The 13007-nt window shown below is 40.2% G+C and overlaps 1 protein-coding gene across 1 annotated transcript in view; it reads right to left on the bottom strand.

The window, feature by feature from the left end:
• The window catches only part of LOC311521727 (uncharacterized protein), a 105837-nt gene that overhangs the window by 78003 nt on the left and 14827 nt on the right, over positions 1–13007 (bottom strand). Inside the window, exons 10-18 of the mRNA XM_084630253.1 lie at positions 12037–12135; positions 11351–11578; positions 8103–8267; positions 7795–7990; positions 6607–6772; positions 3568–3752; positions 2935–2999; positions 2196–2313; positions 1490–1505 (exon numbers count right to left, since the gene is read on the bottom strand). Of these exons, the coding sequence (XP_084486379.1) occupies positions 1490–1505; positions 2196–2313; positions 2935–2999; positions 3568–3752; positions 6607–6772; positions 7795–7990; positions 8103–8267; positions 11351–11578; positions 12037–12135 (1238 nt within the window). The remainder of the gene's footprint in view (positions 1–1489; positions 1506–2195; positions 2314–2934; positions 3000–3567; positions 3753–6606; positions 6773–7794; positions 7991–8102; positions 8268–11350; positions 11579–12036; positions 12136–13007) is intronic.

Raw genomic sequence — 13007 nt, 5'->3', positions numbered from 1 at the left:
AGAAGAGGACAGGACAAGGAGTAATGGTTTCAAGTTGCAGTGGGGGAGATTTAGGTTGGATATTAGGAAAAACTTCTTTACTAGGAGGGTGGTGAAACACTGGAATGCATTACCTAGGGAGGTGGTAGAATCTCCTTCCTTAGAAGTTTTTAAGGTCAGGCTTGACAAAGCCTTAGCCTTAGGGATGATTTAATGGGGGATTGGTCCTGCTTTGAGCAGGGGGTTGGACTAGATGACCTCCTGAGGTCCCTTCCAACCCTGATATTCTATGATTCTATGATAAACTGGCCACCAGGAAGTTTAGACTTGAAATTAGACGAAGGTTTCTAACCATCAGAGGAGTGAAGTTTTGGAATTGCCTTCCAAGGGAAGCAGTGGGGGCAAAAGATCTATCTGGCTTTAAGATTAAACTCGATAAGTTTATGGAGGAGATGGTATGATGGGATAACATGATTTTGGTAATTAATTGATCTTTAAATATTCATGGTAAATAGGCCTAATGGCCTGTGATGGGATGTTAGATGGGGTGGGATCTGAGTTACCCAGGAAAGAATTTTCTGTAGTATCTGGCTGGTGAATTTTGCCCATATGCTCAGGGTTTAGCTGATCGCCATATTTGGGGTCGGGAAGGAATTTTCTTCCAGGGCAGATTGGAAGAGGCCCTGGAGGTTTTTCACCTTCCTCTGTAGCATGGGGCATGGGTCACTTGCTGGAGGATTCTCTGCTCCTTTAAGTCTTTAAACCACGATTTGAGGAATTCAATAGCTCAGACATAGGTGAGGTTTTTCGCAGGAGTGGGTGGGTGAGATTCTGTGGCCTGCATTGTGCAGGAGGTCAGACTAGATGATCATAATGGTCCCTTCTGACCTTAGTATCTATAAATCTATAAGTCCACTTAGTCCTACTACTTATTCTGCCAACCACTAAGACAAACAAATGTGTTTACATTGATGGAAGATACTGCTCCCTGCTTCTTATTTACAATGTCACCTGAAAGTGAGAACAGGTGTTTGCATGGCACTTTTGTAGCAGGCGTTGCAAGGTATTTACATGCAAATAGGCTAAATGTTCATATGTCCCTTCATGATTTGGCCACCATTCCAGAGGACATGCTTCCATGTGGATGATGCTTGTTAAAAAATAATGTGTCCATTAAATTTGTGACTGTACTCCTTGGGGGAAGAATTGTATGTCTGCTGCTCTGTTTTACCCGCATTCTGCATATATTTCATGTTATAGCAGTCTCGGATGATGACGCAGCACATGTTCATTTTAAGAACGCTTTCACAGCAGATTTGACAAAACGAAAGAAGGTACAGATGTGAAATTTCTAAAAATAGCTACAGCACTCGACCCACGGTTTAAGAATCTAAAGTGCCATCCAAAATCTGAGAGGGATGAAGTGTAGAGCATGCTTTTAGAAGTCTTAAAAGAGCAACACTAGGATGTGGAAACTACAGAACCCAAACCACCAAAAAAGAAAATCAACCTTCTGCTCGTGGCACCTGACATAAGACATAAATAAGGAGCTGAATACAAGTGGTCTTTAAAGATCTCACAGCATTTCTTCTAGGACTTCAGAGGGCTATAGCCATGGTATCCTAGACAAATTCCATCTTGGAAAACTACATTCTCTCTACCTGAACTACTCCTGCAATTCCTTTTGGAGACAGTGTCCTTCACTTCCTATTCAAAGATGTTATGCAATGTTGTTGTCAGCTGTTAAACAGCTGCCACTTTTCTCAACAACAGCAGCTGTATTTCAGAGGTAGAAGCCCTGTGGGGCAAGGCTTGTCTTTTTGTTAGGTGTTTGTACAGACCTAACACAATGGGGTCCTAGTCCATTACTAGGGCCCTTTGGCACTATGGTAATACAAATAAATTAATTAAATAAATAAAAAAATAATACTTGTACCATAATAAAGCATTTTAGGATTCTTTGTGATGAAAGCAGTAATATACGGGCATGATGCAATAACAAGAAATTTTTGGTGAGGAGCTGTTATGGAAACAGAACACTTTGCAAAGGTAACCTTAACGGGGAAATAGGTGTATACTGAAGAATATGTTTATGGCCAAATCTATAATCCAATTTTGTGGTTTGTCAACTAGAGGAAGATCAATAGAACAGATACTATAGTGATGAACACAGTATTGAGGAATAGATATAGATAGGTGTGCAAAAGAAACTGTACCTATATGTGACAATGTCATACATCCTACATGCTCCTTCACCACCACAACTCAGAGTTCCCCATTTCAAACATGTTGTGTCTATCAAAGCTCCAAAATAAATGGGAGATGGAATTCCAGCTAGGAGGGAGAGAAAGGGGTGACCGTGAGGATAAATAAGACATTTTTCAATGTGTATGTTAGAAGCACACTTTTCTGCAGATTAATGGAATAAATATAGGACCATCACAGTTCCTCCCTCTTCCTACATCAGCCCCCTTCTCTATAGTTCATACAAGAGTCTCTCTTTCCTTAGCCTCCTTCTCTTATTTCCACCTAAGTAGTTTCTTTCTTGATGCTTGTTTGGCACTTTATACTGCAGTTTAAAAAATACATACTGTAGTTGCCATTCATATGTCAACATTTGCCCACACTCATCAAACAGAAATATTTAAGATACCATGGGAGAGATTATCTCTTCCAGCTGAACTATACTCAGTGAACATTTGGCAGGACGAAAATGGCACAAGGTGGCTTTAAGATGGAGGCATAAATTGAGTCCCTGGCATAAATTAGCCCAGACTGAAAGTTGCTGTAATTTGCAGCCAGATGCCTCTGGCTCTAAAGCAAAGTTCATGTTTGCCTGGCCATGCCCCCTGTACCAGCAGTTCTTTTTTCAGATAAGTGGAGATGCATATGGTGAATATGACCTCTGCATTTGTCCTTGTTTGCACTCACAGCACGGTTTAAAACATTTCTTACCAAATACTCTTGAAGCAAGTATATGGATACCCACACCAAATGACTTTTCTTCAGGCTTTAGAGACCTACGTGAGAATTGCATTGTATATTGAACAACAGTCGGCAATATAAATGCGAAACAAAGTTGCCATTGGTTTGTCAATCAAATTCTGCATCATATTACACCAGAATCCAACTACCGTGGCCATTAATTACAGGGGTCCATTATCTTGATTAAGTGGCTCTCATGAAAGAGGAGGTCTTTTTGAGATTCTTGACCAAGACTTTTGAATAACCAGAGGAAAGGCTGCCCTCACAGTACCATCCACTGTTTTGCAATGAGCCCATCGCAAGATAGGACCAGACTTTGGGAGTTAAATCAGGGCTGCGTTTATATGCATGCTGAGCAGATGTGATCAGTAAATTCATAGTTGTTATGCACCTTGCTAAGGTGTCTCAGTAAACTGACTCAAAGAGCTCCCATTAATCTGGGCAGAAGCAAAATCACCTTCCAAAGTTGAGAAAGCTTATCCTGAAATATAAGCCCTAACAATCAGCATAAGAAGACAGAGAACTTCCACCAACTCATAGGAATGCATGACCTCAGTATAAAATTTCTAGCAGGGTGCTTACAGTAAGGGCGTTCTACTGTACCTTATTAAAACCATATATCCAGGCATGGCTCCTAAGGAATAAATGAAGCTGCAGACTATTGATAATATTAAAAAGTAGTGAAGCATCATGTCACAGTTTGCTTCTTTGTCACACTGGCCCAGAACCGCAGAGACATTTCCAGATGAAAATCCAGAAGCTGCAACACAGGTGCAATTTTCAAATACCTGTCAAAAGATGGTTTTAATCATTTAGGCCCAGACTACAATACCCTTACACTGAGTAGTATCATACACCATGTGAGGTGCCAATGAAGTCAATTCACAGAGCAAGAGAATAATGATCATGAGTAAGGCATCAAAATCTGTCCCTCTGTGTGATCTCATAGTTATTTAAAATATGTTTATTGGTTCTCAGACTTTCTAAACTCTTCTTTGGGCTTTGTTTTATTTTGTTGTATTGCAGTTCTCATTCTCAGTCATGTTCCACCTAGCATGCAAGAATTTATAACTAAAGCCTTAAGGAAAATTCTTACCGTATTAAGATAATAACCTCTCATCAGGGTTTTTGTTTGTTTGTTAGCCATCCTGTTACAAAAAGAAAAGGAGGACTTGTGGCACCTTAGAGACTAACCAATTTATTTGAGCATAAGCTTTCGTGAGCTACAGCTCACTTCATCGGATGCATACTGTGGAAAGTGTAGAAGATCTTTTTATACACACAAATCATGAAAAAATGGGTGTTTATCACTACAAAAGGTTTTCTCTACCCCCACCCCACTCTCCTGCTGGTAATACCTTATGTAAAGTGATCACTCTCCTTATAATGTGTATGATAATCAAGGTGGGCCATTTCCAGCACAAATCCAGGGTTTAACAAGAACGTCTGAAGAAGGGGAGGGGGGGTGGTGTTAGGAAAACAAGGGGTAATAGGTTACCTTGCATAATGACTTAGCTACTCCCAGTCTCTGCCAACATTTTTATGGCTGACTTAGAACAACGATTCCTCAGCTCTCGTCCCCTAACGCCCCTACTCTACTTGCACTATATTGATGATATCTTCATCATCTGGACCCATGGAAAAGAAGCCCTCGAGGAATTCCACCATGATTTCAACAATTTCCATCCCACCATCAACCTCAGCCTGGTCCAGTCCACACAAGAGATCCACTTCCCGGACACTACAGTGCTAATAAACGATGGTCACATAAACACCACCCTATACCGGAAACCTACTGACCGCTATTCCTACCTACATGCCTCCAGCTTTCACCCTGACCACACCACACGATCCATTGTCTACAGCCAAGCTCTGCGATACAACCGCATTTGCTCCAACCCCTCAGACAGAGACAAACACCTACAAGATCTCTATCAAGCATTCTTACAACTACAATACCGACCTGCAGAAGTGAAGAAACAGATTGATAGAGCCAGAAGAGTTCCCAGAAGTCACCTACTACAGGACAGGCCTAACAAAAAAAATAACAGAACACCACTAGCCGTCACCTTCAGCCCCCAACTAAAACCCCTCCAATGCATTATCACGGATCTACAACCTATCCTGAAGGATGACCCAACACTCTCACAAATCTTGGGAGACAAGTCAGTCCTTGCCTACAGACAGCCCCCTAACCTGAAGCGAATACTCACCAGCAACCACATACCACACAACAGAACCACTAACCCAGGAACCTATCCTTGCAACAAAGCCCGTTGCCAACTGTGCCCACATATCTATTCAGGGGACACCATCACAGGGCCTAATCACATCAGCCACATTATCAGAGGCTCGTTCACCTGCACATCTACCAATGTGATATATGCCATCATGTGCCAGCAATGCCCCTCTGCCATGTACATTGGTCAAACTGGACAGTCTCTATGTAAACGAATAAATGGACACAAATCAGATGTCAAGAATTATAACATTCATAAACCAGTCAGAGAACACTTCAATCTCTCTGGTCACTCGATTTCTGATCGAAAAGTGACTATTCTTCAACAAAAAAAAAAAAATTCAAAAACAGACTCCAACGAGAGACTGCTGAATTGGAATTAATTTGCAAATTGGATACAATTAACTTAGGCTTGAATAGAGACTGGGAGTGGATGGGTCATTACACAAAGTAAAACTACTTCCCCTTGTTTATCCCTCCCCCCTCCCCTCCCCCCGCACTGTTCCTCAGACGTTCTTGTTAACTCCTGGAAATGTGCTGGAAATGGCCCACCTTGATTATCACTTCAAAAGGTTTTCTCTCCCCCCACCCTACTCTCCTGCTGGTAATAGCTCATCTTAAGTGATCACTCTCCTTACGATGTGTATGATAAACACCCATTTTTTCATGGTCTGTGTGTATATAAATCTCCTCACTGTATTTTCCACTTTATGCATCCGATGAAGTGAGCTGTAGCTCACGAAAGCTTATGCTCAAATAAATTGGTTAGTCTCTAAGGTGCCACAAGTACTCCTTTTCTTTTTGTGAATACAGACTAACACGGCTGCTACTCTGAAACCTGTCATCCTGTTACAGATCATTATAGCCCTGCTTTAGAATTCTATTATTTTTGTGAGATTTCTAGTGCTTCCCAGTGTTTAAAAAGGTGGTGGGGGGCCTGTGTACAAGGGTCAAAGACCTGACCCCTGCCCCAATTAAAATTGCTCTTGATTGCTGAGACTTTCAGCACTATCTTACCAAAGATGCTGCGTCCAGATTATGATAGATCCCCCACTTTTTTAGACTGCTTTAAACACTGGCACTTCCAGGTTTCAGACAAGTGGAAAATACCAGAGGCATAACTTCTCAAATGGTATTTTGGTATTTCCACTTCTGTCTATTCCATAAAAGAGAAGAGGCTTGTTCAATCTTTTGTTTTCTTTAAACTTAATTGAACTAATTCAAGCTTCAAATTTTCAGAGTCAGTTTGAATTTGGGGCAAAGGGTCAGGTCAGTCCTTATTGTACCCAAACCACTTTGCCCATCTCTAATTATCACTCTTTAAAATCCTTGTCAAATTTATATGTATATATCCCACTGCACCATGCTATCTAGATTTCATAATGTGAGCTGGTAGGCCTTACTGTATATTTGCTTGTTCCATCTGAAGCTTTACAACCAGCAAGACAAGGTGAAACATACGTTATTCCATTCTTCCCACAAACGGGGTCCCACACTTTACTTGAGCAATCACAATCACTGTTACAGTCAGCAAGTAGGGTTGTTTCCATGTATGAGACCTGTTCTATTCTGAAATATATTTAAAAGGTGAATAAACAATTAAGGAGTTAAAAAACAACCATCACCACCGCCTAAAACAACCCCCCAATAGAAGCTTCTTATCATTGACTACATAAAACTCTCTTGGTAGGTCAGGAACTTTTCCAGGACTCGGCCCTGCACTTTTCACATAAAACATTAATTGGTCAGACCCTTAGAATTTAGTCTTTCTTCTGTGTAATTTTTTTGGCTCGAGACATTGTACAGTCCACAGAGATATACTACGACTGCTGTACAACATGACTTTCATAGACTATGGTGCTTATATCATCTGTTCGTGTGTGTGTGTGTAAGTATAGGTTTGTATACACACAGGCACACACATACAGATTCGTGGCAACCTTCAAATCAAGAAACTGCAGATAAAACATTCCATGTTATCTACATGAAAATAATATTTAAATAAAAAGCTCCTGTATGTCCCTCTGTTATTGCAATTACATATGTGAATGGTCAGCCAGACACATAACTGGCCACTTACACCAGCAAATATCTGACTGGAATATACGATTGTATTAGTCACAAGTGCCAGTGGGACATGCAACTGTATGTGCATTTTTGTTTCTGTATTGTTGCATGGATGTTTTAGAAAACGGGAGGCAAACAGGTTAATTTAAATGTTCAGAACACATGAACACAGTTCACAGCACTTTCACCTCTTCCACTACATTCTCACTTTTGTTTGAGACCTAGGATAGATCATCTTCCAAGGAGAGTACTCAGTGGACTTAACACCCGCGTTAACTAACTTCTCAGCACTATGGTTTTAGATACAGAGTGGGAGGATGAGTTGGGGAGGGAGAGAGAAACTCACTGCCTTTGCCTTCTTGGACACTGATGGTTTGGATAAATTAGAACCTGAATCTGAAGTGTTCCTGGTTTTGTTTTTGCAAAACCAAACTGTGGACTCCTTGGCCCATTTCTAACTAGAATATTGGTTTTATTACAAGGGGATGACAGATCGTTTCAGTATTGTGATTTAAAGAACATACCCTTCATAGGAGACTGTTAGACCAGCAACTGGAGAATTTTCACAGACCGTGAAATAAGCAGCGAAGTAGATTAGGTATTCAATTAAAGAGATCCAAAAGGCTATGTTGGCAGCTTGAATGGTACTTATCTTGAATTTCTTCATTAGAAAGCCTCCAAGAAAATATCCAATGCATATAACTGGTAAATTGTAAACAGCTATGGAGACACAAGCAAATAAAGCTTTTCTTGTTGTGCAAGTATTTATCATATAAAGCCCTCAGCAGAGTCACCAGCTGGTAGGCAAAAATGAGATATAATGGGAGTGTACCTATTAAAAAGATGGCTTGTGATGCAGATTTCCCATACTGTTGTTCCAAATATTTTGGCATGAAGGTTATCATACCAATGAAAGCACTGAACTGCATCACAGTTATGCATATAAACAACATATAAACTGGGTTGTGAAACAGACTCCGGAGGAATGGGATGAAATCTGGAATGAAGAATGTAACACGTTATTTTGAAGCTTTACAAGATGACATTGCTCATTGTGGCTGAGGAAGTAGGGAAGCAGAGGTGGCCCTAAATTGAATCCAGTTCAATGCTGGGATTGGTCAGAGGCCACAGACCTACTGTAACTAACACCATCTGGAATGGTCCCCTGGAGGGTCTTTTGTTAGCTCAAGATGTCCCTCTCCTACCCCACACACCCCGATTCCAATCCAAGGAACTGCCTGTAAAGCACAACTGAGTGCTTATCTTTTTCTTTTTTTTTAAATCATGATGTATTTGTATAATAAATTTAAAAAAAGGAGTACTTGTGGCACCTTAGAGACTAACCAATTTATTTGAGCATGAGCTTTCGTGAGCTACAGCTCACTTCATCGGATGCATACCGTGGAAACTGCAGCAGATATTATATACACACAGAGATCATGAAACAATACCTCCTCCCACCCCACTGTCCTGCTGGTAATAGCTTATCTAAAGTGATCATCAAGTTGGGCCATTTCCAGCACAAATCCAGGTTTTCTCACCCTCCACCCCCCCCCCCCCCACAAACTCACTCTCCTGCTGGTAATAGCCCATCCAAAGTGACAACTCTCTTCACAATGTGCATGATAATCAAGGTGGGCCATTTCCTGCACAATTTGTGGATTTGTGCAGGAAATGGCCCACCTTGATTATCATGCACATTGTGAAGAGAGTTGTGTGTAGGGGGGTGGAGGGTGAGAAAACCTGGATTTGTGCTGGAAATGGCCCAACTTGATGATCACTTTAGATAAGCTATTACCAGCAGGACAGTGGGGTGGGAGGAGGTATTGTTTCATGATCTCTGTGTGTATATAATATCTGCTGCAGTTTCCACGGTATGCATCCGATGAAGTGAGCTGTAGCTCACGAAAGCTCATGCTCAAATAAATTGGTTTGTCTCTAAGGTGCCACAAGTACTCCTTTTCTTTTTGCGAATATAGACTAACGCGGCTGTTACTCTGAAACCTATAATAAATTAGTAACCTTCTGGTTACTAATAAACCGTGTGGGTAGCATTAACTCGTTCCGGGTTTGTTTTCCTGCCCTCATCTTTTAAACAAAAACCTTAATTGACTCTCTTCTTGTTTGAGTCTCTCCCTCCCCTCCATTTCCAGTACAGGATCTTTTATTGTCCTCATTCCTTTCGTGCAGGCATTCTTGGTTCCATCCATTTTTCTTTCACAGTGGAATTCATATACATTTCATTTTTAACTATGACTTCTTTAAGCATGTCCCACATATATTATATACACATGGATATTAATGCTTCTTCCCACTGCACCATGCTAACAAGATCTCATCATTCTTTCAGATTTTGCATTCCTGAAATGCTGCACTGCTGGTCTCATAATGGCTACCTAGGATCTAACCACTGTCTCTTCCACCACACTTCTAAGTACTTGATTCTGAGTTCTCATTCAGTCAAACGTTAGTGGGACTGGGTATCTTTGGGAGTTATGCTTGAGTAAAGTTTGCAGAATCAGAATCCAAACCATAAAAAAAATAATTCCTCTCTGTTTAATTTTTTGCACTAGCTAGTGTGCTGATCTACTGTCAAGAAACTTTGTAAAACAAACTGAAACTTTTATAACACAATGACCACAATTTGTCGAAAATGAGCACCGCTTTTCATTGAAGTATATCCTTTGAGGGAGGGAGGACTAGTATCTCAGTAAATGAGGGTTAATACATCAGTCTCACAATATTGTTTAGTTTATAATAAAAAAGCCAAAATGTCTCTAATGGCTGAAATGCTATGAGCAGGCTGCCTTGTTTGTAGATGCCACATGGTCTAGGATCAAAACATTCTGGGAAAGGGATGGGAGTGTTAAGTTGAACTACACAAAGTGGATTTTTCACTTGAAACCAAGACACCTTTTAATTAGGGATTTTTAGGGTCAGTGGACTTCCACATAAATATAATAAAAAGTGCTGCTCCTATGAATGATAATAGAAAGAAAAGTGCTCTTAGATAACACTGCAGGACTAGAAATGCTGAGTGACTAAATGGGCTCCTTTCTTTGTCAAAAGATTACTTCATGGAAGGAAAACTGGCTGTTGATTTTTGGACTACATGACTGAAAAGAAATGACCTTGTATTTAACAGAGTGAAGATTTAATATAGGTTTTCAAAAGTAACTAATGATTTTGGGTACATTGAATGTGAAGTGGCACCTATCTTGAGATACCTTCAAGGGATAAGCTTTTCAGAGTGCATGTGCTCAGCCCTTTCTAAAAACTAGGGCCTGTTAAAATGTCTCTATTGGGACATCCAGTACCACTAGTCTCTTCCGACAATCTTCTCCTATCATGAATTTTAGTTATTTATGTTCCTAAAGGGTCAATATGAAGAACTGGAAGACATACAGAAATTAAAAGAAAAAACAAGGTATACCACATATAGAAAACCTGGAAATTTACAAATATAAAGCTTGTTATCTATATCCATGCAACAGTAAAAAAAAAAAAAATTAGTAAATCTTTCTGGTGAAATCCACCTGTTTTCAGAGGCCTATGAACCACCTGAGTGCCTTGTAGGTCCTGTTTTGAGGATTTAATTGGAACTTAAGTGGCGCACAGGCCTTGCGCTGGTTCTCTGCCTAGGGAAACGCGGAGAGGGGATTTCACCCTCTAAGATTTGCAACTTCCTGTGATTTTTTCAGTTTCATTTTCTAAACTTTGTCAGTGTACAGTAGTCTTTCCCAGCTCTAGTTATAATTAGTGGTTGGCTGGAAGCAAAACTCCAGATCAAAACTCCCCTGAAATTTAGGAGAAGTGGGGAGGTGAATCTGGATCTCAATTTCAAAGCAGGCATTTATCTCTATAAGGGGCCAATCCAAAATCCCAGATCCAACACCCTTATACTTTGGGGAGTTGAAAATCACTGTGTGAATGTTGCAACTCGGTACCATCTTTAGTTATAAAACACACATAGTCCAATCATATAGAGAAAAGAAAGACTTACCTAGTATGGTGCTGGTTTTAATGTGTTCTACCAGATAATGACAATTGTACATTTAGGAGATAGTTAGCTTAACTTACCTTTAGTGATTTCACGCATTTTCCATTTGGCTTGAGTTTCACCTCTCTCTTTTGATTCATTTATCTTACTTAATAGCTCAGTATCACTTGCTTGTCCTTCCTTTGGAAGGGACTCGGGCAGAAAACAAAAAGGTATTCCAGTGAGCAGATTAACTGATCCACAAATCAGAATGCCCAGCCACCATGCCCCAACCCAACGGGCATCAGTAAGTGTTATAGTCACCTCCTCTAAAAATAAAGGAACACATATCTGATTAGCTCTGAGTTATCTTTCCCTGTGGTCATTGGTTGTGCTGGTTACTTCTCATATTTAAGATAGAATAAAACTGTTTGAAAGATTCAAAGTACCTCTTAAAATGAGGCTTGTGGAGGTCACCAATATCTCTTTTTTATGCAAATAATTTATCTGCCAAATCTGAGTGTTCTTTATTGAATATGTTTTTTTTTTTACTGTTAAACTATCTCAGATGACAGAATAATTTACCAGATGATCTGTTTGACAGATTCTTTCACTCATGTTTGAATTCAGGTGATTTTGTTGAACTGAACAACATATGATTTTTCATCAGAAAACTATTACTAGCAAACTGGCAGAAAACTACAAGTGCAGTTGATGCTGAGATATACACAAATCATCCCTGTTGATTAATACATACAAATTTTATTTATAGATATTAGTTCATTACCTATATCTGTGAAACCCAGATCCACATACAGCTGTGCACAATATGATCCCAACATGAAACCAATAAAAGGACCTATCACAGTTGCTATCTGTAAGCATCCTAAAATTGGGAAAGGGGGGAAATACACAAAATTAGACCTACAGAGAGTTATTTTCATGGAAAATAGTTTTGTTTTTAGTCCAGTTCAATTGACTGGGCACACAGGAAGGGAGTGTTGCCTAGTGGTTAATGCAGTGGACTTTGAGTCAGAAGTCCTGGGTTCTATTTCCAGCTCTGTCGCTGACTTGCTTCTACTCTACTCCATGCTAAGGCCTCAGCTGTAGTATTGTGTCCAGTTCTGGGCGCCACATTTCGGGAAAGATGTGGGCAAATTGGAGAAAGTCCAGAGAAGAACAATAAAACATGACATACAAGGAAAGTTGGAAAAATTGGGTTTGTTTAGTCTGGAGAAGAGACAACTGGGGGGGGGACGTGACAACAGTTTTTAAATACGTAAAAGATTGTTACCAGGAGGAAAGTGAGAAATTGATCTCATTAACCTCTGAGGAAAGGACAAGAAGCAATGGGTTTAAATTGCAGCAAGGGAGGTTTAGATTGGACATTAGGAAAAACTTCCTAACTGTCAGGGTGGTTATGCTCTGGAACAAACTTCCTAGGGAGGTGGTGGAGTCTCCATCATTGGAGGTTATTAAGAAAAAGTTAGACAAACACCTGTCAGGAGAGGTCTAGTTATTGCTTAGTCCTGCCTGGCATGCAGGGAACTGAACCTAGATGAGGTCCCTGACAGTCCTACACTTCTATGATTCTATAAGTGCCCTAGCATACTTTGTTCTCTGGTTGACACTTAATATCAGGGCTGCTTGCTTATAAATCTGAAATTCACTTGCTGTCCCTGTTCTCCTGTATGTGCTTCATGGGCCTGAGTCTTTCCATTGATTTTAACGGGCTTTGGATCAAGTCGTCTGTTTTTT

Source organism: Lepidochelys olivacea (assembly GCF_965140295.1).
Source record: "Lepidochelys olivacea isolate rLepOli2 genome assembly, chromosome: 1".
Lineage (NCBI taxonomy): Eukaryota > Metazoa > Chordata > Testudines > Cheloniidae > Lepidochelys > Lepidochelys olivacea.
This window is presented reverse-complemented; position numbering and strand designations above follow the sequence as displayed.